The 26,736-nt window shown below is 50.0% G+C and overlaps 1 protein-coding gene across 1 annotated transcript in view; it reads right to left on the reverse strand.

Moving 5' to 3' along the window:
- Positions 1-2,259: 2,259 nt before the first annotated feature.
- pnkd (PNKD metallo-beta-lactamase domain containing) overlaps positions 2,260-26,736 on the reverse strand; it is a 32,259-nt gene continuing 7,782 nt past the window's right edge. Inside the window, exons 3-9 of the mRNA XM_085984240.1 lie at positions 23,597-23,709; positions 21,693-21,751; positions 20,925-21,017; positions 12,231-12,394; positions 7,678-7,764; positions 4,453-4,568; positions 2,260-3,930 (exon numbers count right to left, since the gene is read on the reverse strand). Of these exons, the coding sequence (XP_085840366.1) occupies positions 3,757-3,930; positions 4,453-4,568; positions 7,678-7,764; positions 12,231-12,394; positions 20,925-21,017; positions 21,693-21,751; positions 23,597-23,709 (806 nt within the window). The 3' untranslated portion in view covers positions 2,260-3,756. The remainder of the gene's footprint in view (positions 3,931-4,452; positions 4,569-7,677; positions 7,765-12,230; positions 12,395-20,924; positions 21,018-21,692; positions 21,752-23,596; positions 23,710-26,736) is intronic.

Raw genomic sequence — 26,736 nt, forward strand, 5'->3', positions numbered from 1 at the left:
ACTCCCAGGGCAGGTACAGCACGGGTTAGATACAGAGTAAAGCTCCCTCTACACTGTCCCATTAAACACTCCCAGGGCAGGTACAGCACGGGTTAGATACAGAGTAAAGCTCCCTCTACACTGTCCCATCAAACACTCCCAGGACAGGTACAGCACGGGTTAGATACAGAGTAAAGCTCCCTCTACACTGTCCCATCAAACACTCCCAGGGCAGGTACAGCACGGGTTAGATACAGAGTAAAGCTCCCTCTACACTGTCCCATCAAACACTCCCAGGGCAGGTACAGCACGGGTTAGATACAGAGTAAAGATCCCTCTACACTGTCCCATCAAACACTCCCAGGGCAGGTACAGCACGGGTTAGATACAGAGTAAAGCTCCCTCTACACTGTCCCATCAAACACTCCCAGGACAGGTACAGCACGGGTTAGATACAGAGTAAAGCTCCCTCTACACTGTCCCATCAAACACTCCCAGGGCAGGTACAGCACGGGTTAGATACAGAGTAAAGCTCCCTCTACACTGTCCCATCAAACACTCCCAGGGCAGGTACAGCACGGGTTAGATACAGAGTAAAGCTCCCTCTACACTGTCCCATCAAACACTCCCAGGGCAGGTACAGCACGGGTTAGATACAGAGTAAAGATCCCTCTACACTGTCCCATCAAACACTCCCAGGGCAGGTACAGCACGGGTTAGATACAGAGTAAAGCTCCCTCTACACTGTCCCATCAAACACTCCCAGGGCAGGTAAAGCGCTTCGGGATGTCCAGAGGTTGTGAAAGGTGCTGTAGAAATGCAAGTTCTTCTTTCTTTGCTAAGGTGCAGTTGTGTTTAAACAGATCGGCCTTTGTGGAAGTGGTGCAAGTCCTGGAATCGATTGACGAGAGATCAATTTCTGTTGCTGTTTGGCAGATGCTTGCAAGTTTCTTGCTCCAAGTCAGGATAAACCAGCATTAAACGACTGGCTTTCTTGCTCTCAGTACCTTTCACACTATGAAGTGTGACGGAGGAAGGCTAGATGCAAGATGATGATATATATTTTAATAGAAATTTGATAGTACAGGAACCCTCGAAGAGCACATTAAAGGTTTGACAACAAAACTCGACAAAGTAGAATCTAAAATCTTGGAACCTGAATTTGCTGCAGTGGCTTTCATGTTGAAGTGACATAAGTCAAATTATTATTTTATAACCAAAGGTATCCGCTGCGATTCCGAAGCTAACTTCCTTGTGTGTGGGAGAATGAGCCCCGTTAATGTCGTGCTGTTCCGGAGTAAGCACTGAGAACAGTCCTGGCACCAAGGGCCCAACATTACACGGAGGCCTTTCTGCCTCTATAGTTCAAGGGACAGTATGCAGACAGAGGCAGGTACCAGGAAAAGTCCGATCCTCTTACACGACATCCATTCCAGTGCATCCTGCGTTTTGCTTAATGTGCTCGTGCAGGTGAGTGAGGGATGTTTGTGCTGGGGATGAAACTCCTCATTTCAGGCACCCAGCACTAAACACTCCCAGGGCAGGTACAGCACGGGTTAGAGACAGAGTAAAGCACCCTCTACACTGTCCCATCAAACACTCCCAGGGCAGGTACAGCACGGGTTAGATACAGAGTAAAGCACCCTCTACACTGTCCCATCAAACACTCCCAGGGCAGGTACAGCACGGGTTAGAGACAGAGTAAAGCACCCTCTACACTGTCCCATCAAACACTCCCAGGACAGGTACAGCACGGGTTAGAGACAGAGTAAAGCACCCTCTACACTGTCCCATCAAACACTCCCAGGGCAGGTACAGCACGGGTTAGATACAGAGTAAAGCTCACTCTACACTGTCCCATCAAACACTCCCAGGGCAGGTACAGCCCGGGTTAGATACAGAGTAAAGCTCCCTCTACACTGTCCCATCAAACACTCCCAGGGCAGGTACAGCACGGGTTAGATACAGAGTAAAGCTCCCTCTACACTGTCCCATCAAACACTCCCAGGGCAGGTACAGCACGGGTTAGATACAGAGCAAAGCTCCCTCTACACTGTCCCATCAAACACTGCCAGGACAGGTACAGCACGGGTTAGACCGAGTAAATTTTCCTTTATTCAACTCCGGACATCAATTCAGTGCCAAACCTGCAGCAACTAGGGAAACTAGAAATTCATGTTAAATCGGCCCTTACAGCAAGCAGATGAGATTTTGCATTCTGGCTTTACTTGGTGTTGACTTAATACCGTTCACGCCTTGGCTAAAAAAGAAAACTCAGCAAACAGTGGCAGGCACATCCTGTATTTCAGCTTTTAGTGGTAAAGGCTTCATGTACAATATATTTTGGGCAATCCTCGTACCTTCACGCAAGTTTGTTTGTTTTTGGTGATCTATAAATAAAGGGAGAGCAACTTATACACTAGCGTGACTCATTATTGTTTGGGGGAAAAAAAGTTCTCAACAGCATCCATGATAGAGATGCAACTTATACACAGGTGCGACACACACATCTTATATTACAGTACTTCACATAAAAATTCGATAGAACTTGATATTTACACTATAGAGGGACTGATACGGCAGCAAAAGTTCCCCATTTGATCGATCGACAAGTCTAATCGATCACAATAGGACCAGAACGGTGCAGGCGGAGCGCGCGGCTTTGGGTTTCATGCAACCTTCTGGAATGTTCTTCGCTCAACTTTTCCCATGATTCTTAGTTGCATGTTGTTAAAGTTCCCTGCACAGAGAAAGAGGCATGGAGGGGGGAGGAGAGAGAGCGGAGGGGAGAGAGGGAGGGGGAGAGAGCGAGAGAGGGAGGGGGAGAGAGCGAGAGAGGGAGGGGGAGAGAGCGAGAGAGGGAGGGGGAGAGAGCGAGAGAGGGAGGGGGAGAGAGCGAGAGAGGGAGGGGGAGAGAGCGAGAGAGGGAGGGGGAGAGAGCGAGAGAGGGAGGGGGAGAGAGCGAGAGAGGGAGGGGGAGAGAGCGAGGGGGAGAGAGCGAGAGAGGGAGGGGGAGAGAGCGAGAGAGGGAGGGGGAGAGAGCGAGAGAGGGAGGGGGAGAGAGCGAGAGAGAGAGGGGGAGAGAGGGAGGGGGAGAGAGCGAGAGAGGGAGGGGGAGAGGGCGAGAGAGGGAGAGCGAGAGAGGGAGGGGGAGAGAGCGAGGGGGAGAGAGTGAGAGAGGGAGGGCAAGAGAGGGAGGGGGAGAGAGCTAGAGAGGGCGGGCGAGAGAGGGAGGGGGAGAGAGCGAGAGAGGGAGGGGGAGAGAGCGAGAGAGGGAGGGGGAGAGAGAGCGAGAGGGGGAGGGGGAGAGAGCGAGAGGGGGAGAGAGCGAGAGAGGGAGGGGGAGAGAGCGAGAGAGGGAGGGGGAGAGAGCGAGAGAGGGAGGGGGCGAGAGAGAGACAGAGGGAGGGGGAGAGGGAGGGAGGAAAGAGAGGAGAGAGAGGGGGAGAGAGACACAGAGGGAGGGGGAGAGAGAGAGACAGAGGGAGGGGGAGAGAAAGACAGAGGGAGGGGGAGAGAGAGAGAGAGGAGGGGAGAGAGAGAGGAGGGGAGAGAGAGAGAGAGGAGGGGAGAGAGAGAGAGAGGAGGGGAGAGAGAGAGAGGAGGGGAGAGAGAGAGGGGGGGAGAGAGAGAGGGAGGGAGGGAGGGGGAGTGAGAGAGAGGGAGGGGGGGAGTGAGGGAGAGGGGAGAGGGGGAGAGAGAGAGAGAGGGGGAGAGAGAGAGAGGGAGAGAGAAGAAAGAGAGAGTAGAAGGAGAAAAGGTCATTTCTTCGGAATGCTATCTATAATTGAAAATATCTTTACGCTTGCGGACCTCCTCCAGGACCCTGGATCTGAAGCGAGCCAAGTCTTCATCAGGCACCCGCTCGATCCCGAGGGCTTCGTGCAAATCGCTGGAGTGGGTTCGCAAGAAAGGATTGTACATTTTCTCTTCCCCAATCGTTGACGGGCACTGCAACAAACAAAGAGAGTCATGGCTTAGAACAAGGGCAGAAGTGGGCCAATTGGACTCGGCTAGAATTGGGAAGGTTTTTGACCATCCATTTCTCTAGAAAAGAGAAGGCTCAGCGGTGACCTGATAGACGTCTTTAAAAGGATGAAAGGGCTCAATAGGGTGGACGGTGAGAAGATGTTTCCACTTGTGTGAGAGACCAAAACAAGGGACCATAAATATAAGACAGTCACTAATAAATTCAGTGGGGAATTTAGGAGCAACCTTTTTTTTTTAAACCCAGAGTGGTGAGAATATGGAACTCGCTGCCACAGAGAGTGGTTGAAGTGAATAGTATAGATACATTTAAGGGGAAGCTAATAAGTAAATGAGGCAGAAAGGAATCGAAGGATGTGCTGATGGGGTGAGATGAAGAGGGGTGGGAGGAGGCTGGTGTGGAGCAGAAACACCGGCACGGACCTGTTGGGCCGAATGGCCTGCTCCTGTGCTGTGGACTCGATGTAAAGTCGTTCTTTTACTCACTGTGCAATGCTGCTCGTGCCTCTGGTGCAGTACCCAGTCAAGCTTTTCGAAGATGGCAGGATTGTTCGGTTCAACCGAAGCAGCAAACATCAAGTTATCTTGTGCATATTCATGACCTGGAAACAATTTTCAATCATGCGAGGAGATATCAAGCATTCTTCCACACCAAACTACACCCTGTGGACACACTGGCAAGACCTTCCTTGTTTCAGATAACATTTTCCCTTTGGCTAGCTCTGGATCCACTGCGGAGGACTGATGGTTTGGAAGGGGCTGTTGCCTCAGTGGTGGGCAAATCCTAACACCCAAGAACCATCTGTATCCATGAGACATTTGTCAATTATTGACAACCTGCAGCTAATCTTTACACAAGGCACCACCAAGGGCTCCTATATGGCCCAAGAAAACAAGAGAGACATGCCTATGTACACATTTATCCTCAAGATTAATGATGTCGGTTATGAACTGATTTTCACCTGGGAGTGTTTGATGGGACAGTGTAGAGGGAGCTTTACTCTGTATCTAACCCATGCTGTACCTGCCCTGGGAGTGTTTGATGGGATAGTGTAGAGGGAGCTTTACTCTGTATCTAACCCGTGCTGTACCTGCCCTGGGAATGTTTGACGGGACAGCATAGAGGGAGCTTTACTCTGTATCTAACCCATGCTGTACCTGCCCTGGGTGTGTTTGATGGGGCAGTGTAGAGGGTGCTTTACTCTGGACTAACCCATGCTGTACCTGCTCTGGGAGCGTTTGATGGGACAGTGTAGAGGGAGCTTTACTCTGTATCTAACCCGTGCTGTACCTGCCGTGGGAGTGTTTGATGGGACAGTGTAGAGGGAGCTTTACTCTGTATCTAACCCATGCTGTACCTGCCCTGGTGTGTTTGATGGGGCAGTGTAGAGGGTGCTTTACTCTGGACTAACCCATGCTGTACCTGCTCTGGGAGCGTTTGATGGGACACAGTGTAGAGGGAGCTTTACTCTGTATCTAACCCGTGCTGTACCTGCCCTGGAAGTGTTTGATGGAACAGTGTAGAGGGAGCTTTACTCTGTATCTAACCCGTGCTGTACCTGCCCTGGGAGTTTTTGATGGGACAGTATAGAGGGAGCTTTACTCTGTATCTAACCCGTGCTGTACCTGCCCTGGGAGTTTTTGATGGGACAGTATAGAGGGAGCTTTACTCTGTATCTAACCCGTGCTGTACCTGCCCTGGGAGTTTTTGATGGGACAGTATAGAGGGAGCTTTACTCTGTATCTAACCCGTGCTGTACCTGCCCTGGGAGTGTTTGATGGGACAGTGTAGAGGGAGCTTTACTCTGTATCTAACCCGTGCTGTACCTGCCCTGGGAGTGTTTGATGAGATAGTGTAGAGGGAGCTTTACTCTGTATCTAACCCGTGCTGTACCTGCCCTGGGAGTGTTTGATGGGACAGTGTAGAGGGAGCTTTACTCTGTATCTAACCCGTGCTGTACCTGCCCTGGGAGTGTTTGATGAGATAGTGTAGAGGGAGCTTTACTCTGTATCTAACCCATGCTGTACCTGCCCTGGGTGTGTTTGATGGGACAGTGTAGAGGGAGCTTTACTCTGTATCTAACCCGTGCTGTACCTGCCCTGGGAGTGTTTGATGGGACAGTATAGAGGGAGCTTTACTCTGTATCTAACCCGTGCTGTACCTGCCCTGGGAGTGTTTGATGGGACAGTGTAGAGGGAGCTTTACTCTGTATCTATCCCGTGCTGTACCTGCCCTGGGAGTGTTTGATGAGATAGTGTAGAGGGAGCTTTACTCTGTATCTAACCCGTGCTGTACCTGCCCTGGGAGTGTTTGATGGGACAGTGTAGAGGGAGCTTTACTCTGTATCTAACCCGTGCTGTACCTGCCCTGGGAGTGTTTGATGAGATAGTGTAGAGGGAGCTTTACTCTGTATCTAACCCATGCTGTACCTGCCCTGGGAGTGTTTGATGAGATAGTGTAGAGGGAGCTTTACTCTGTATCTAACCCGTGCTGTACCTGCCCTGGGAGTGTTTGATGAGATAGTGTAGAGGGAGCATTACTCTGTATCTAACCCCTAAATTGTGGGGGGTGGTGGGCGTGGGTCGTTAGATCGGGGAAATAAAAAACGATTCTCTCCTGAATTTGACATTAAAAAAAAAAAATGCCCAGAATTCTGCTCGGTAATACAGAAAGCTCGTTGCTGGCCTGTGATGGATGAGCTGAAATCTCCAACGCAGAATAGCACAGCTGGTATCAGTGGCATGGAGCGGCCTTTGCCATCAGCTCGTCAGAGGCAGTGTGTGCGGGGGGCGGGCGGTGTTGGGGCTGTCACCAAATCTGACAGGGAATGTGCCAGGCCGTGTGAATCGGCCGGACGATTCAGACTGCACACTTGCTACCCTGCAGCATTGATAAAGATCATTAATGGCAGTTTCCCCCCCCCCCAGCATAGGCGTGATGGGCCGAACGGCCTCCTGCACTGCAAAATTCCACGGCCGAACCTGATTTTTCTCAACGATTTTTTTTTCCAGGTTCGATTATCAGTGTCAAAAAACGGGTGCAACAATCAGAGGGGGGGCGGGTGGGGGGGAGGCTGGGGGAAAAAAGCTGGACCCCCAGAAAGCCCAGGTTAAATTCAGCAAACATCAGTTTTAATCCGGAACTTTGTTTAAAAAACAAGGAAGAGTAAGTTAAATATATATAAAAAAGGCACACTTAAGCTAATTGAAAATCAAAATTATTTACACAACTCACAACTAGTTTTATGGACCAAAAGTTCTTGTGTTCTGTGACGGACTAAGTTTTCCAGGTGTCCAATCATGTTTGATAATCGCTTGTGTGACGCGTCTTGGTACGTTTTACTATATTAAAAGGAGCTACTGTATATAAATGCAAGTTGTTGTGTTTTAGGTGCCCTCTCCCCAACCCCAGCAACACCGGCCTCAGTAGAAATCAGCGAACCTGGCGATGTTTAAAAAAAAGTTGTTCCCGGGATGTGGGCGTCGCTGGCAAGGCCCATCCCTAATTGCCCTCAAGAAGGTGGTGGTGAGCCGCCTTCTTGAACCGCTGCAGTCCGTGTGGTGAAGGTGCTCCCACAGTGCTGTCAGGGAGGGAGTTCCAGGATTTTTACCCAGCGTGACTTGGAGGGGAACCTGAGGCGGTGGCGTTCAAAGGATCAAGCGGGGGGCGGAGGGAGGGGGGCGCACTCTTGTGTTTTTGGTTCCCTTTACCTGGCCACAGCAGCGTCTCGTCCCCTAGGGTGCCCACAATGTCCAGCGAGGACAGCATCAGTGAGGAGCTCCCCTCGAAAATCCGGCCTGCGTTTGAAAAACCACACACAACAGCAAGGCGTCACAAGAGAGCAGCAGCGATGAACGTGGGACATGTACAAAACTATGGTCAGGCCTCACTTGGAATACGGTCTCCAGTTTTCCTCCTCGCGAGGCTTTGGACAGGGTGCAGAGGAGGGCCACTAGACTAATCCCCAGTTTAAAGCATCTTAGTATTAGACTCAATACCCTTTAGAGAAGCGTAGACAAGGTGTCAGCCATGGCTCAGTTGGTAGCGCCCTCACCTCTGAGTGAAGAGGCTGTGGGTTCAAGTCCCACTCCAGAGACTTGAGCACAAAACAATGCAGTACTGAGGGTGTGCTGCACTGTCGGAGGGACCGTCTTTCAGATGAGACGTTAAACCAAATCTGCCCTCTCAGGTGGACGTAAAAGATCCCACGGCACTCTTTCGAAGACGAGCAGGGGAGTTCTCCCCAGTGTCTTGGCCAATATTTATCCCTCAATCAACATCACTAAAAGCAGACTATCTGGTCATGATCACATTGCTGTTTTGTGGGAGCTTGCTGTGCGCAAATTGGCTGCCCCGTTTCCTACATTACAACAGTGACTACACTTCAAAAATACTTCATTGGCTGTAAAGCGCTTTGGGACGTCTAGTGGTCATGAAGGGCGCTATAGAAATGCAAGTCTTTCTTTGATCAAGGTTTACAAGTTGATGAAGGGAATACATTGTGTTTGTGTTGACAGTTGGTTCCAATTAAATAAGTTAGGGGAGGACCAGGGGTCACAATGCCAAGTTGTACAAGGTTGGTTTCTGGCTGGGGCAGAGATCAATTCTTACAAAAAGTAGGTACTTCAAGAAATTTTCAGGCCTAGAGTGATCTCCTGGACTAGTTCTGATCGCCTGCTGGGGTTAGAGAGGAATTTCCCAGATCTCACCCTGCCCCCACACAAATTGTCCTGGGTTTTTAAATCTGTTTTTTCACCTCTCCCAGGAGATGACATGGTTTTGGGTGGGGTGGAGCGTGTCACAGTTGTGTGGGACAGGTTTGATGGACCAGAGGGTCTTTTCCTGTCCGTCATTGTTCGTACACGACGGGTCAGAATTTGCTGCCAAAACAACAACTGCTTGTATTTATATAGTGCCTTCAACGTAGTAAAACGTCCCAAGGTGCTGCACAGGAGTATTTTAAGACAAAAAATTTGACACCGATCCACATAAGGAGAAATTAGGACAGGTGACCAAAAGCTTGGTCAAAGAGGTAGGTTTTAAGGAGCATTTTAAAGGAGGAAAGAGAGGTGGCGAGGCGGAGAGGTTTAGGCAGGAAATTCCAGAGCTTAGGGCCGAGGCAACAGAAGGCACGGCCACCAATGGTGGAGCGATTATAATCAGGGATGCTCAAGAGGGCAGAATTAGAGGAGCGCAGATATCTCGGGGGGTTGAGGGGCTGGAGGAGATTACAGAGATAGGAAGGGGCGAGGCCATGGAGGGATTTAAAAACAAGGATGAGAATTTTGAAATCGAGGTACTGCTTAAACAGGAGCCAATGTAGGTCAGTGAGCACAGGGGTGATGGGCGAACGGGACTTGGTGCGAGTTAGGACACGGGCAGCTGAGTTTTGGATGATCTCAAGTTTACGTAGGGTAGAATGTGGGAGGCCAGCCAGGAGTGCGTTGGGATAGTCAAGTCTAGAGGTAACAAAGGCATGGATGAGGGTTTCAGCAGCGGATGAGCTGAGGCAAGGGGCGGAGACGGGCGATGTTACGGAGGTGGAAGTAGGCGGTCTTAGTTATGCTGCGGATATGTGGCCGGAAGCTCATTTCAGGGTCAAATATGACACCAAGGTTGCGAGCAGTGTGGTTCAGCCTCAGACAGATGTTAGGGAGAGGGATGGAGTCAGTGGCCAGGGAACAGAGTTTGTGGTGGGGACCGAAAACAATGGCTTCGGTTTTCCCAATAGTTAATTGGAGAAAACGGCGCATTTAATGGCGCTCGCCGCTATTAATGTGTAAATCGTCCAACAAAATTATGGCGAGGGAGAGAGAGATACACCACAAGTTGCTGGACGATTTGCGTCACACCGCCGTTAGTCTCGCGAAAACGGCAGCTTGCCCTCAACCTCCCCGTGAGTTTGAAGAAGTTGCTGCCTTTGCGTGCTAATTGCCCATTAAAGTTAAGGCTGGTACTTAACAGCACAAGGACCCTGTTAATGACGAGATTTAAGTTCCCGCAATCAGATTCAAACTCACCAGCCCAGGAAGGGAACAACTGAACATAGGAACAGGAGGAGGCCATTCAGCCCTTCTGCCATTCAATGAGATCATGGCTGATCTGTGACCTAACTCCATATACCCGCCTTTGGCCCATATCCCTTAATACCTTTGGTTAACAAAAATCTATCACTCTCAGATTTAAAATTAACAATTGACTTAGCGTCAACTGTCATTTTCTGAAGCGTTTTCCAAACTTCTACCACCCTTGGCGTGCAGAAGTGTTTCCTAACTTCACTTCATTGAAACTGTTCAGTCTCATTCCTACAGGTTGTTGTTAAAGAGATTTTTAAACTTTTAAATCGCACACTCGCTTCAGCAAACCAGTGTGTTAGAGCAATGCAAAGCTCAGCCACCCGGTGGTGACTTAGATCACTCCTGTGTCCATCAAGAGAGTCAGCCGTGGCTCAGTGGGCAGCACCCTCGCCTCGGAGTCAGAAGGTTGTGGGTTCAAGCCCCACTCCAGAGACTTGAGCACATAAATCTAGGCTGACACTCCCAGTGCAGTGCTGAGGGAGCGCTGCACTGTCGGAGGTGCCGTCTTTTGGGCAAACGTTAAATCGAGGTCCCCCGCGGCACTATTTCGAAGAGAAGCAGGGGAGTTCTCCCCGGGGTCCCGGGGCCAATGTTTATCCCTCAACCCACATCACTAAAAACAGATGATCTGCTCATTATCACATTGCTGTTTGTGGGAGCTTGCTGTGTGCAAATTGGCTGCCGCGTTTCCTACATTACAACAGTGACTACACTTCAAAAGTACTTCATTGGCTGTAAAGCGCTTTGGGACATCCTGAGGTGGTGAAAGGCGCTGGAGAAATACAAGGCTTTTTTCCCCACTAATCCTTTCAAACACTGCTCCTTTTTCCAAAATACAGTCAAACCCTATTTATTTTGCCATTCACCTAGAGGGATCGGAGAGGAATTTACCCCCTAATTTGCCTTGGACTTTGCTCTTCACCCATCCTAGGAGATTACATGGCACCTAGTGGGTAGGGGGTGTCTTGGTCATGATGTAATGGGACAGGCTAGATGGATCAGTTGAACCTTTTCCTGTCCGACACTTCCCTTGTCCCTCGAAGACACCCCCTCATTACCATGTCCAAGTGGGCCTTGTTGCTGCGAGAGTCCGGACAAGTGAACGTCAAGTGTGCTATTCTACCATGGGGGGGTTGGGCCTGACCAGACCTGCACCCAGCAGCAGGTGGTCACTGAACAGCGATCAGAAGCAGGGAGGTCTGGTCGATCACCACCCTCCTATCCACCCACACCCGCCTTTAGCCTTCTACTGCCAGCCTGCCAGAAGATCAGCATGGACTGGGGAATCGAAGCTGGGGCCCTCTGCAACAGCGCTACATTGGGTAGTGCCTTGACCCATTTCGTCAATGGGCGGAGTCAGGAGAAAGTGTTCGCCGACAGAGTTAATACCAGAATTGAGAGTTTACAACTGAACAGGCTGGGGCTCTTTTCTCTAGAAAAGAGAAGGCTGAGGGGTGACCCGACAGAGGTCTTTCAAATTATGAAGGGGTTCGATAGGGTAGACGTGGAGGAGATATTTCTGCTGGAGGGGGTGGAATCCAAAACTAGAGGCCATAAATATAAGACTGACAGTCATTAATAAATCCAATAGGATGCATTTAAGGGGAAGCTAGATAAACACGAGGGAGAAAGGAATAGAAGGATACGGTGAGATGAAGTCAGGCTCACGTGGAGCATAAATACCAACGTACATCTGTTGGGCCGAATGGCCTGTTTCTGTGCTGTAAACCTCCATGTAATTAATTACAGGAAACTCTTTTTTATCCGGCACCGACGTGGTGCTGGTTGATCAAAAAGTCCGGATTACAGAGAGGTACACTTACTAAGGTACGAGAGCCCCGTACACGGCCACAGACCAGGCGTCCCTGTTGCATAGCAACAGGTGCAGGAACCCCGGTTACACGGCCACAGATCCAGGCGTCCCTGTTGCATGGCAACAGGTGCAGGAACCCCGGTTACACGGCCACAGATCCAGGAACCACGGTTACACGGCCATTAATATGAAGTAAAACTTACCTGAACCTACTCCTGAATTTTGCCGGTTAAGAGAGATTTCCGGTTATTTAGGTGCCGGTAAAAAGAGAGTTTCCTGTACAATTATTTTTAACCAAAAGAATGCTCGTTCAGGTGTTGCGACCTCAAACAGCAAAAAAGCAAGAGTGGTGCCGCGTGGAACGTGTGCTTACCACAGCCGGAGAGGAACACCAGGTCTCCGGAGAAGAGGGAAGCGGGACTGTTGTGAGGCTTCCCGTCCAGGACGTAGATCATGTGCCCTACCGTGTGGCCCGGGGTGAACAAGGCCTGAAACCGCAGGTTGCCCACTTCAATCGTCTCTTTATCCAGAATGGGGCTGAAGAGCAGAAGGAAGAGTGTCAAACATAGAAGATAGGAGCAGGAGTAGGCCATTCGGCCCCTCGAGCCCGCTCCGCCATTTAATGAGATCATGGCTGATCATCCAAAATCAGTATCCTGTCCCTGCCTTCTCCCCATACCCCTTGATCCCTTTAGCCTTAAGAAATATATCCAACTCCTTCTTGAATATACTTAATGAATTGGCCTCAACTGTTGATCTCAACCTGCAGTATAACACCGCCCCCACCCACCCCGCCCCTTGCGTTGCCGACTCCAAGCAGGAGACACGAGCCTCTCTACTCAACCTATGCCAATCTAAGCGACCCTATTTCCTCTGTTTGGGGCGGGGGGGGGGGGGGGGGGGGGGAGTCCAGAACAAGGGGGCATAACCTTAAAATTGGAGCTAGGCCGTTCACGGGTGATGTCAGGAAGCACTTCTTCACACAAAGGGGAGTGGTGTACAAAGTATTGGTGAGGCCGCACCTGGAATACTGCGTACAGTTTTGGTGTCCATACTTAAGAAAGGACATACTTGCTCTCGAGTCAGTACAAAGAAGGTTCACTCGGTTAATCCCGGGGATGAGGGGATGGACATATGAGGAGAGGTTGAGTAGATTGGGACTCTACTCATTGGAGTTCAGAAGAATGAGAGGTGATCTTATTGAAACATATAAGATTGTGAAGGGGTTGGATCGGGGGATGTGGGGAAGATGTTCCCGATGATGGGTGAAACTAGAACCAGGGGGCATAGTCTTAGAATAAGGGGCTGCTCTTTCAAAACTGAGATGAGGAGGAACTACTTCACTCAGAGGGTGGTAGGTCCATGGAATATGCTGCCCCAAAAATCTGTAGAAGCTACATCATTACATAAATTTAAAACAGAAATAGACAGTTTCCTAGAAGTAAAGGGAATTAAAGGTTACGGGGAGCGGGCAGGAATTTGGACATGAGTCTAGGTTCGGATCGGACATGGCCCTGTGGGTAGCGGAGCGGGCCCAGGGGCCGTGTAGCCTGATCCTGCTCCTATTTCGTGTGTCTAATTCTGTTAGATTCAGGAGATGGTTCTGTGATAGTGGATTGGCGGTTAGGATCAGATCAGCCATGATCTTGTTGAATGGCGGAGCAGGCTCGAGGGGCCGATTGGCCTACTCCTGCTCCTATTTCTTATGTTCTTATGAAATCTGGATCTCTCTTTCCCCAAAAAATGCTGTTGAGGCTGGGGGTCAATTGAAAATTTCAAAACTAAGATTCATGGATTTTTGTTGGGTCAGGGTATTAAGGGTTACGGATCTAAGGCAGGTAGATAGAGTTAAGAGCTCTCTGTCCTCGGCTCAACGGAAGTTCGAGGAGCAGCACCTCACCTTTCTATGAGGCACTTTACAACCTTCAGGACTCAACACTGACTTCAACAATTTCAGGTCATAACCTCTGCCCCCATTTTTTCAGATGGCAGCTGTTGATGATTCTGCTATTCCCATTTACACCTCTTCTAGACCCACCCATGCCTTTGTTACCTCTAGACTTGACCGTTCCAACGCACTCCTGGCCGGCCTCCCACGTTCTACCCTACGTAAACTTGAGCTCATCCAAAACTCGGCTGCCCGTGTCCTAACTCGCACCAAGTCCCGTTCGCCCATCACCCCCTGTGCTCGCTGACCTACATTGGCTCCCGGTTAAACAACGCCTCAATTTCAAAACTCTCATCCTTGTTTTCAAATCCCTCCATGGCCTCCCCCCTCCCTATCTCGGTAATCTCCTCCAGCCACCGCCGCCCCCCCCCAACCCCGCGATATCTGCACTCCTCTAATTCTGCCCTCGAGCATCCCCGATTATAATTGCTCAACCATTGGTGGCCGTGCCTTCTGTTGCCTAGGCCCAAAGCTCTGGAATTCCCTCCCTAAACCTCCCCGCCTTTCTTTCCTCCTTTAAGACGATTTTGGTCATCTGCCCCAATTTCTCCTCATGTGGCTCGGTGTCAAATTCTTTGTCTTATAACACTCCTGTGAAGCACCTTGGGACGTTTTACTACGTTAAAGGCGCTATATAAATACAAGTTGTTATTATCTTTCGTTTCTTTACTTGTCCCATTACCATCCCGTTTTGTCTCGCACAATCATCCCTTTTGTGATTTAATCTCTCCTGCCTTCCACCCGATCACAGACCTTCCCTTTTGTTCTTTCCTCCCCTCCCACATTTCCCTGCTTGTTTAAAACCGGTTTTCTCTCTAAAATTTTCCAGTACTGATGAAGGGTCATCGACCTGAAACATTAACTCTATTTCTCTCTCCACACATGCTGCCTGACCTGCTGAATATTTCCAGCATTTTCTGTTTCCAATTCAGATTTCCAGCATCCGCAGTATTTTACTTTTGTAGATGGAGTTAAGATACACATCAGCCATGATCTAATTCAATGGCGGAACAGGCTAGATGGGCCGAATGGCCTACTCCTGTTCCTGACACTAGTTAGTGACTCTCACCCCTATTCCCACTGTGTGAGCCACTACACGAATCAAACACAAGACATAACCAGATGCCCAACAGGTCCCACAACTGATCAAGAAGGGCAACGATTCGATACCAAATGTCTAAGCCCCACGTTCAGCCATTCTGTCAAAGAGTCTTTAAGATTATGATCATTTCTGGCTTAATAAAAAAGTATTGAAAATTTGATGAAAAAAGTACTGGGTAGTGACCGGGAGTGTTTGATGGGACAGTGTAGAGGGAGATTTACTCTGTGTCTAACCCGTGCTGTACCTGCCCCGGGAGTGTTTGATGGGACAGTGTAGAGGGAGCTTTACTCTGTATCTAACCCGTGCTGTACCTGCCCCAGGAGTGTTTGATGGGGCAGTGTAGAGGGAGCTTTACTCTGTATCTAACCCGTGCTGTACCTGCCCTGGGAGTGTTTGATGGGACAGTGTCGAGGGAGCTTTACTCTGTATCTAACCCGTGCTGTACCTGCCCTGGGAGTGTTTGATGGGGCAGTGTAGAGGGAGCTTTACTCTGTATCTAACCCGTGCTGTACCTGCCCTGGAAGTGTTTGATGGGACAGTGTAGAGGGAGCTTTACTCTGTATCTAACCCGTGCTGTACCTGCCCTGGAAGTGTTTGATGGGACAGTGTAGAGGGAGCTTTACTCTGTATCTAACCCGTGCTGTACCTGCCCTGGGAGTGTTTGATGGGACAGTGTAGAGGGAGCTTTACTCTGTATCTAACCCGTGCTGTACCTGCCCTGGGAGTGTTTGATGGGACAGTGTAGAGGGAGCTTTACTCTGTATCTAACCCGTGCTGTACCTGCCCTGGGAGTGTTTGATGGGACAGTGTAGAGGGAGCTTTACTCTGTATCTAACCCGTGTTGTACCTGCCCTGGGAGTGTTTGATGGGACAGTGTCGAGGGAGCTTTACTCTGTATCTAACCCGTGTTGTACCTGCCCTGGGAGTGTTTGATGGGACAGTGTCGAGGGAGCTTTACTCTCTAACCCATGCAGTTCATTTGGAGAGTGTTCCATTCTGCAGCACGAATGTCCTTCACTTGCTGAGAAAAAAATTCATAAAAATTATTTGAAAGAAATTGCAGAGATATCCCCTGCCAGATTAAAAAATAATGGAACAGTCCTGACAGAAGGAAAAGCTGTCGCCCCAAGTCAGTCTGTTTGTGAATGAAGAACACATCTCTGCATGGCCGTTGTTAGTGATCTTCACAGAAATCCCTCGCGTCCTGTGGGGCCACGAAGGGGCTCCCTGAGCAAACAACATTGCACTGTGACTGATACTTTAATGGGGCTCTGAGATTTACAAAGCATTTAGTGCAGGCTGCTGGTGCACAGGAATGTTTTTGTTACCAGATTCAGTCTCAACTCTCATGCCTCTTGAAAAATGCCCCAATTCAGCTGAGGTGGCGGAGAGAGAGGAGGGAGATAGGGAGGGAGGGAAGACAGAGAGAGGAGGGAGATAGAGAGGGAGGGAAGACAGAGAGGGGCGGAGGGAAGGCAGGGCGCGGAGGGAGAAGACGGAGAGGGGCGGAGGGGGGAGGGGGAAGACGGGGAGGGCCGGAGGGGGAAGACGGGGAGGGCCGGAGGGGGAAGACGGGGAGGGCCGGAGGGGGAAGACGGGGAGGGCCGGAGGGGGAAGACGGGGAGGGGCGGAGGGAGGAGGAGGAAGACGGAGGGGGGCGAGATGGAGGGGGTCGAGGGGCCGGAGAGAGAGAAGAGATGGGGCATGATTCTAAAAGTAGAGCCAGGCCGTGGAGGAAATCTGGAACTCTCTTCTCCCAAAGGGGTGGGGGGCGGGCGGGGGGGGGGGGTAGCGGGGGTTGTCAGCTGAAATTTTCAAGACCAGGATCGGGGTGCATTGCTCCAGTGGGCTCACAAGTTGTTGAGAGGCATCGAGCCAGAGGTAACTTCAACTTCACCACAGAGACACTCCAAGAATCTGGAGAGCAGAGGGAAACCATGGAATTGTACAGCAGAAAAGGAGGCCATTCGGCCCATCGTGCCTGTGCCGGCTCTTTGAAAGAGCTCTCCAATTAATCTCACTCCCCTGCTCTTACCCCATAGTGCTGCAATTTGCACCCCTTCAAGTATTTATCCAACTCACTTTTGAACGTTTCTATTGAATCTGCTTCCACCGCCCTTTCAGGCAGCGCGTTCCAGATCACAACAACTCGACGGAAATTTCTCCTCATCTTTCCCTGGCTCTCTTGCCAATGATCTTCAATCTGTGTCCTCTGGTTACTGACCTTTCTGGAAACAGTTTCTCCTTATTTATTCTATCAAAACCCTTCATGATTTTGAACACCTCCATCAAATCTCCTCTTAACCGTCTCTGCTCGAAGGAGAACAACCCCAGCTTCTCCAGTCACTCTACATAACTGAAGCCCCTCAACTCTGGAACCATTCTAAGTAAATCTCCTCTCCAAGGCCTTGACATCCTTCCTAAAGTGCGGTGTCCAGAATTGGACACAAAACTCCAGCTGAGGCCTAAGCAGATTTAAAAAAAAATGTAAGTGGCATCTGCCAAGAAAGTGTTGCAGAGAACGTGTCTCAAAACATTCCCCGAATACTCTGGCAGGCTGAAAGAGGCCACAGCCGCAAGCAAACACCCACAGGACCCACATCAACCACTGCCGAGGGGCGAAGGGCAAGGAGGTGCGGGCAGCTAAATCAAGAGAGAAGCTACAGCAGCGGAGTCCAGGGTTGCCAGCTCTCCCGGATTTTCCCAGAATTAATCTCGGCTGCGAGCAACCCGGTAGGAAAAAAAAAATATATGCAATGGCGGAGATGGGAAAGAAGGCTGTATATGAATCGCCTAAACAGGCAACAGAGTCTGCTGGCTTCCCGAATGGCCGGCGGCAAGGCGGTGCGCCGCAAAGATTGACGTGTCGGGCGGCCAATGGCTGGGGTGTGGGGGCGGGGATGCTGGAGGTCATAGAAACATAGAAGATAGGAGCAGGAGTAGGCCATTCGGCCCCTCGAGCCTGCTCCGCCATTCAATGAGATCATGGCTGATCATCCAAATTCAGTACCCTGTCCCTGCTTTCTCCCCATATCCCTTGATCCCATTAGCCTTAAGATATATATCTAACTCCTTCTTGAATATATGTGATGAAGCCTCCAGGAATAACGTTCCACCAGAGTTTGCAGCCTTAAAGGTGCCCCCAGAGAGACGGGGATAATCCTGTGTCCTGGGTAGTTGCCAGGCTTCTTTCTTTTAAAAAATTAACTCCCCCGCCCCCAACCTCCTCTTCTCGGTCTCACTCACAACAACAGACTTGCATTTATACAGCACCTTTCACAACCTCAGGATGTCCCAAAGCGCTTTACAGCCAATGAAGTACTTTTTGAAGTGTAGTCACTGTTGTGTGAATTCTTTTATTGTGGGGAATGTGGGAAATGCGGCAGTCAATTTGCGCACAGCAAGCTCCCACAAACAGCAATGTGATAATGACCAGGTAATCTGTTTAGTGATGTTGATTGAGGGATAAATATTGGCCCGGACACTGGGTATTACTCCCCCTGCTCTTCTTCGAAATAGTGGCCGTGGGATCTTTTACGTCCACCTGAGAGGGCAGACGAGGCCTCGGTTTAACGTCTCATCCGAAAGATGGCACCTCCGGCAGTGCAGCGCTCCCTCAGTACTGCACTGGGAGTGTCAGCCTGGATGTACGTACTCAAGTCTCTGGAGTGGGACTTGAACCCACAACCTTCTGCCTCAGTGGGTAGCACTCTCTCTCTCTCCTCTGACACAAGTTTGGCATCATCCAAGCTTCTGAATTAACTGTGTATTGTCTCCTCCTTTTACTGCGCTCGGTGTTGGCCTCGGTTTGTCAGTATTAAAAAAAACAATTCATTAAAGAAAAGAAGTGGCACCGAAACTCTGACTGAAAGAAACCAGAGCGACAGGTTCAATAAATCATGGGTGACCGCTTTTAATGATCAGGAGAATGAACCACCCAATTTACAACAATGCTGGGTGGGCAATAAATGGACTGAAACCTCAACAACAAAAAACAGGGTTGACGATAAAAAACACATTTTTGGACACATTCCAACTCCCTCCCCCAGTTGAAAGCTAGCTGCTTAATTGTGCCCCAGTGCACGGAGTTTGGAGGGGGGTGGGGGAAAGGAAGGGTAAAGGTTTAATTCTCTTCCTCTCCCCCTCCCCACATTAGAATTTAATGTTTAGTTACAACAGGCCGCTCCTTGTATCCCGCCCCAGCCCCAGGGCACCCAGCCCAGGAAAAAACAGACCAATTATAAAATGCCCGAGCCAGGACACCAGCCTCAGTTAAGATCAGATGCATCGTCTAAACCGGCAACGGAGAAAACGCTGGAAACCAACATCACATCCCATCAAAGCCAGAGAGAGAGGGAGAGAGGACAGGTTTAGTGCGAGAGGTCGGCCGCGGCTCAGTGGGTAGCGCGCTCTCGTGAGTCGGAAGGTTCAAGCCCCACTGCAGAGTCTTGAGCACGTAATCTAGGCCGACACTGCCGTTGCAGTTCTGAGGGAGTGCTGCACTGTCGGAGGTGCCGTCTTTTGGATGAGACATTAAACCCAGGCCTCATCTGCTCTCTCGGGTGGACATAAAAGATCCCACGGCCACTATTTCAGAGAGTGTGGGGAGTTTTCCTAGCCAATATTTATCCCTCAACACACATCTAAAAGGATTACTTGGTCAGTTATTTAATTGCTGTTTGTGGGAGCTTGCTGTGAGCAAATTGGCTGCCACGTTTCCTACATTACAACAGTGACTACACTTCAAAAAGTACTTCATTGGCTATAAAGTGCTTTGGGATGTCCTGAGGTGGTGAAAGATGCTATAGAAATGCAAGTCTTTCTAACCTTTTGTCAGAAGACAGGGTGCTTTTAAACCGCGTTGGTGCCACAGGCTCGCAATGCGTGGGATCCCACTCACGCACCAACACTATTGAAGGTCAACTCATCAGGTGTTCTGGAGCCCAGCAGGGGGAGCGACCCAGGTTTATTTTTTTAAAACAGGAAGTTTTACTGCAAGTAGCTTGGTGACAGCTCTGGCTCAGTAGTAGTGCTCCTGCCCCTGATTCAGGAGGTTGCGAGTTCAGGCCCCACTCAGATTCATACAGCACGGAAGGATGCCATTCAGCCAATTAGTGCCACTCCTGCAAATGTTTCATTTCCAAATATATATCCAATTGCTATTTGAAAGTTACTATTTAATGTGCTCCCACCGCCCTTTCAGGCAGCGCGTTCCAGATCACAACAACTCGCAGCGTAAAAAAAAGTCTCTTTATCTCGCCTCTGGTTCTTTTGCCAATCGCTCTAAATCTGTCTCCTCTGGTTACCAACCCTCCTGCCACTTGAAACATGTTTCTCCTTATTTACGCTATTAAAGCACCTCATCATTTTAAACACTTCTATTAAATCTCCCCTTATCCTTCTCTGCTCGAAGGCGAACAACCCCAGTTTCTCCAGTCTCCACATAACTGAAGTCCCTCACCCCTGGAATCTAGTAAATCTGCTCTGCACCCTCTCCAGGGCTTTGACATCCTTCCTAAAGTGTGGTGCTCAGATTTGAACACAAAGCCTCACATGTGATTTATAAAGGTTTCGCAATAACTTTCTTGCTTTTGTACTCTATGCCTCTATTGATAAAGTCCAGGATCTTTGTATAATTTTAAACACTTACATTAAATCTCCTCTTAACCTTCTCTTCTTATCACTCTAGAATTCCCCCAACTTGTTCTCAGGATGTGGGCAATGTTGGAAAGGCCAGCATTTATTGCCCATCCCTAGTTGCCCCCGAGAATCTCCTTGAATGAAACCTGCTGCAGTCCTGATGGCGAAGGGGCATTAGGTAAGGAATTCTAGGATACTGACCCAGCGACGATGAAGGAACGGTGATACAAGTCCAAGTCAGGATGATATGTGACTTGGAGGGGATGACATTCCCAAAACGTTCCCAGTGGTAGAGGTTGCAGAGAACAAATGTGCTTTCGAAGTCAGCTTCTTCAATGCAACCCGTAGACCGTACGTATTGCAACCACAGTACTTACTCTGTGAGTCCAGGAATATTATCTCTGGAGCTTCCATACACTCGGCAAGATTTGTAGAGTTTCTTCAGTGTCTTGTTCCCGCCACTGTGATCCCTACAAAAACAAGGAGGGAGGGAAAGCAAGAGAGGGCGGGAGGGAGGGAAAGAAAGAAAGAAAGGAGAGAGAGGGAGGGTGGGAAAGAAAGTAGTGATAGAAAGAGGGAGGGAGGGATGGAGTGATAGAAAGAGAGGGAGGGAACGAACGAAAGAGGGGGAGGGAAAGAAAGAAAAAAGGGAGAAAAAGTGAGAGAAATAAAGATAGATAAAGAGAGAATGAGAGAAATAATTAGGAATAAGCTCACTGTCCCACTCAATAGTTTGCAAGAAGCACTTTATCAGATTCCAGGGTTCATTACTAAGAGTGTGTCACTTCCTCCAATGGGAAAAGGAACCACTCAATGTAGCGCCATCCCAAACAAGGTCCTGTGTTTGTCCCCAGTCTGCACTACATCACCTGATCAACAGGGTCAGCAGTTGAGGGATAACAACTGTCCTCAGCACCTGAGGGCGTGGTGGTGGTGGGGGAGGGGGGGGGGAAACAAAATCGAACAGGGCGTCTAACTCTGGTCGCTCTACAGTGACCCCTCGCTGGAAAATATGGCCGGCTCAGTTGTGATGCCCTCGACAGTCGAATAGCTCGCGAAGAATAATCCACTGGGGTTACCCAGTGCAAGTGGTCCTGTACCGCAACGCACAAAGTGAGAGAACCACTCAGCAGCTCGCAACTCACCAGTGCTTGTGTGTCGTGAGAATTGCTTCCAGAGTCACACACTCCCGCTCGAGACAGGTCTGAAAAATCAAAATAAAATGGGTGGGAACAACATACTATATTGGTAGATTCTTTAGGGCACTTTTGGGCTCAATGCAATGGGTGCCGGCCACTCTTCCACTTTTTGCACGCAGTATCAGCATCAAGCAACTTAGATAAAAGCTCCCTCTACACTGTCCCATCAAACACTCCCAGGGCAGGTACAGCACGGGTTAGATACAGAGTAAAGCTCCCTCTACACTGTCCCATCAAACACTCCCAGGGCAGGTACAGCATGGGTTAGATACAGAGTAAAGCTCCCTCTACACTGTCCCATCAAACACTCCCAGGGCAGGTACAGCATGGGTTAGATACAGAGTAAAGCTCCCTCTACACTGTCCCATCAAACACTCCCAGGGCGGTACAGCACGGGTTAGATACAGAGTAAAGCTCCCTCTACACTGTCCCATCAAACACTCCCAGGGCAGGTACAGCACGGGTTAGATACAGAGTAAAGCTCCCTCTACACTGTCCCATCAAACACTCCCAGGGCAGGTACAGCACGGGTTAGATACAGAGTAAAGCTCCCTCTACACTGTCCCATCAAACACTCCCAGGGCAGGTACAGCACGGGTTAGATACAGAGTAAAGCTCCCTCTACACTGTCCCATCAAACACTCCCAGGGCAGGTACAGCACGGGTTAGATACAGTGTAAAGCTTCCTCTACACTGTCCCATCAAACACTCCCAGGGTAGGTACAGCATGGGTTAGATACAGAGTAAAACTCCCTCTACACTGTCCCATCAAACACTCCCAGGGCAGGTACAGCATGGGTTAGATACAGAGTAAAGCTCCCTCTACACTGTCCCATCAAACACTCCCAGGGCAGGTACAGCATGGGTTAGATACAGAGTAAAGCTCTCTCTACACTGTCCCATCAAACACTCCCAGGGCAGGTACAGCACGGGTTAGATACAGAGTAAAGCTCTCTCTACACTGTCCCATCAAACACTCCCAGGGCAGGTACAGCATGGGTTAGATACAGAGTAAAGCTCCCTCTACACTGTCCCATCAAACACTCCCAGGGCGGTACAGCACGGGTTAGATACAGAGTAAAGCTCCCTCTACACTGTCCCATCAAACACTCCCAGGGCAGGTACAGCACGGGTTAGATACAGTGTAAAGCTTCCTCTACACTGTCCCATCAAACACTCCCAGGGCAGATACAGCACGGGTTAGATACAGAGTAAAGCTCCCTCTACACTGTCCCATCAAACACCCCCAGGGCAGGTACAGCACGGGTTAGATACAGAGTAAAGCTCCCTCTACACTGTCCCATCAAACACTCCCAGGGCAGGTACAGCACGGGTTAGATACAGAGTAAAGCTCCCTCTACACTGTCCCAACCAATTTGCTTCAGTCCAAACCTCAGAAGAGGGATTCCTACTACATTATTCCGGTTCCCACCTTGTGCCTTGAGTGAGATTATCAATTAATGTGATGTATGGGGCAGTTTTGGTCTGTAATCCCAGACCCACCTGGGATTGGACTGGACCTTCCCAAAACATTTCACACAGGACCCCTGCAGTCATCAGACATTGGGGATTCATTCCACCGCTTTGGCCTGGATTCCAACCCAGCCCTCATGATTGAACGGCCACAGTCTGACCGACAGCAACCTTATATCCAGCCCCACCCACACACTAGCTGTTCCGTGTCGTTGCAGTGAGCAGGCCAGGCACCTCCCAGCAATAGAGGGTGCCTTAGGCAAGAGCCCGTTGGCAGATTTCTACCCCGTGCGCTGGGCCAGGGAGGTTGTATTGCACGATCGACGGAGCCTGCGAGAAGGCAGCAGCCATTTTTACACAGAACATGGGCAGCTTACCTGGACAATTAGTGGATCGGAAGGATCGACAGCGACCGCGACGTTTGAGGCCAAGTCGATGATCACGTAGCTGTAATTGTCCGTCAGTATCGGGACCGGAATAATTTTCACACCTGAACGTCAAAAATGGGAAGATCACTACACTGGAAGAAATGGTGAAGCCCATGGACACACACTCGCACAGTCACTCCCTCCCCACCCCACCTGCTCCCGCCCCCTATCCAACCCAACACTCCCCCCGCCCCAACACTGGGGAACAGCACTGGTGGGGGCAGGTCTGTCAATGTATAACACTGGGGTCCAGGTCTGTCACTGTATAACACTGGGGTCCAGTACTGGTGAGTACGGGTCTGTCACTGTATAACACTGGGGAACAGCACTGGTGGGGGCAGGTCTGCCACTGTATAATACTGGGGAACAGCACTGGTGGGGGCAGGTCTGTCACTGTATAATACTGGGGAACAGTACTGGTGGGTACAGGTCTGTCACTGTATAACACTGGGGAACAGCACTGGTGGGTACAGGTCTGTCACTGTATAACACTGGGGAACAGCACTGGTGGGTGCAGTTCTGTCAGTGTATAACACTGGGGAACAGCACTGGTGGGTGCAGTTCTGTCAGTGTATAACACTGGGGTACAGTACTGGTGGGTACTGGTCTGTCTCTGTATAACACTGGGGTAGAGTACTGGTGGGTACAGGTCTGTCGCTGTACAATACTGGGGAACAGTACTGGTGGGTACAGGTCTGTCACTGTATAACACTGGGGAACAGCACTGGTGGGTGCAGTTCTGTCAGTGTATAACACTGGGGTACAGTACTGGTGGGTACAGGTCTGTCTCTGTATAACACTGGGGTACAGTACTGGTGGGTACAGGTCTGTCGCTGTATAACACTGGGGTACAGTACTGGTGGGTACAGGGCTGTCACTGTATAACACTGGGGTACAGTACTGGTGAGTACAGGTCTGTCGCTGTATAACACTGGGGTACAGTACTGGTGGGTGCAGGTCTATCAGTGTATAACACTGGGGTACAGTACTGGTGGGTGCAGGTCTATCAGTGTATAACACTGGGGTACAGTACTAGTGGGTACAGGTCTGTCACTGTATAACACTGGGGTACAGTACTGGTGGGTACAGGTCTGTCGCTGTATAACACTGGGGTACAGTACTGGTGGGTACAGGTCTGTCACAGCATAACACTGGGGTACAGTACTGGTGTGTACAGGTCTGTCACTGTATAACACTGGGGTACCATACTGGTGGGTACAGGTCTATCACTGTATAACACGGGGATACAGTACTGGGGGGTACAGGTCTGTCACTGTATAACACTGGGGTACCATACTGGTGGGTACAGGTCTGTCACTGTATAACACTGGGGTACGGTACTGGTGGGTGCAGGTCTATCAGTGTATAACACTGGGGTACAGTACTGGTGGGTGCAGGTCTGTCAGTGTATAACACTGGGGTACAGTACTGGTGGGTGCAGGTCTGTCAGTGTATAACACTGGGGTACAGTACTGGCGGGTGCAGGTCTGTCACTGTATAACACTGGGGTACAGTACTGGCGGGTACAGGTCTGTCACTGTATAACACTGGGGTACAGTACTGGCGGGTACAGGTCTGTCACTGTATAACACTGGGGTACAGTACTGGCGGGTACAGGTCTGTCACTGTATAACACTGGGGTACAGTACTGGCGGGTGCAGGTCTGTCACTGTATAACACTGGGGTACAGTACTGGTGTGTACAGGTCTGTCACTGTATAACACTGGGGTACAGTACTGGTGGCTACAGGTCTGTCACTGTATAACACTGGCGTACAGTACTGGCGGGTACAGGTCTGTCACTGTATAACACTGGGGTACAGTACTGGCGGGTACAGGTCTGTCACTGTATAACACTGGGGTACAGTACTGGTGGGTACAGGTCTGTCACTGTATAACACTGGGGTACAGTACTGGTGTGTACAGGTCTGTCACTGTATAACACTGGGGTACAGTACTGGTGGCTACAGGTCTGTCACTGTATAACACTGGGGTACAGTAGTCATAGAATCATAGAAAGTTATGGCATAGAAGGAGACCATTCGTCACATTGTTTCTGTGCCAACCGAAAAAGAGCTCTCCAGCCTAATCCCACTTTCCAGCTCTTGGCCCGTAGCCCTGTAGGTTACGACACTTCAAGTGCCTATCCAAGTACTTTTTAAATGTGGTGAGGGTTCCTGCCTCTACCACCCTTTCAGGCTGTGAGTTCCAGACCCCCACCACCCTCTGGGTGAAAACATTTCTCCTCAAATCCCCTCTAAACCTTCTACCAATTATTTTTAATCTATGCCCCCTGTTATTGGCCTCTTTGCTAAGGGAAATAGGTCCTTCCTAGTCACTCTATCTAGGCCCCTCATAATTTTATACACCTCAATTAAATCTCCCGCAGCCTTTTCCGTTCCAAAGAAAACAACCCCTGCCTGTCCAATCTTTCCTCACAGCTAAAATTCTCCAGTCCTGGCAACATCCTCGTATTCTTATCCTGTCTTCTGAGAAAAGATGGCGGGGTGGTGGCGAATACACACTGGACTCAGTTACCAGGGAATGTAAAATAACTGCTGATTTTCTCCCATTCACTCCTTTAGGTGCTGACTGGTGCCCGAGTCACGGCTCCGCAAGTGGCGGCTGCTCTCCCAAGCCGCTGTTTGTCACGCGTCAGCCTAGACAGCAAGCTGCTCCGACTGGAGCCATTCCCGATTACTGTCTTCATCCCGCTCCTTTCAGCAGGGGATCAGCCTCAGAATTTCACGACGCCCTGAAGCGCTTCACAAGTAAGTCGTCTTCTTAAGCAGTCCCTCGGAACCGAGGATGACTTGCTTCCACATTAAAATGAGTTCTCAAGGTGACTGATGAGTCCAATGCGGGACCTACAGTCTCGGTCACTGGTGGGGCAGACGGTGGTTGAAGGGGTGGGTGGGTGGGGTTGTCCATGAGGGTCCTGACGTTCCAGGTCCTGAACTTCATTTTAAAGGGTGGAAGATGCCTGTGTGTGAATTCTTTTAACGTGGGGTGACCGTTGCACACCAGCTACCACACGGGCTTGACAGAGCGAGGTCTTGGTCCAATGGCAAGGGGATCCAAGACGATTGG

The sequence above is a fragment of the Somniosus microcephalus genome, chromosome 4 (assembly GCF_052327205.1).
Source record: "Somniosus microcephalus isolate GS21.2 chromosome 4, FLI_Smic_1.0, whole genome shotgun sequence".
NCBI lineage: Eukaryota > Metazoa > Chordata > Chondrichthyes > Squaliformes > Somniosidae > Somniosus > Somniosus microcephalus.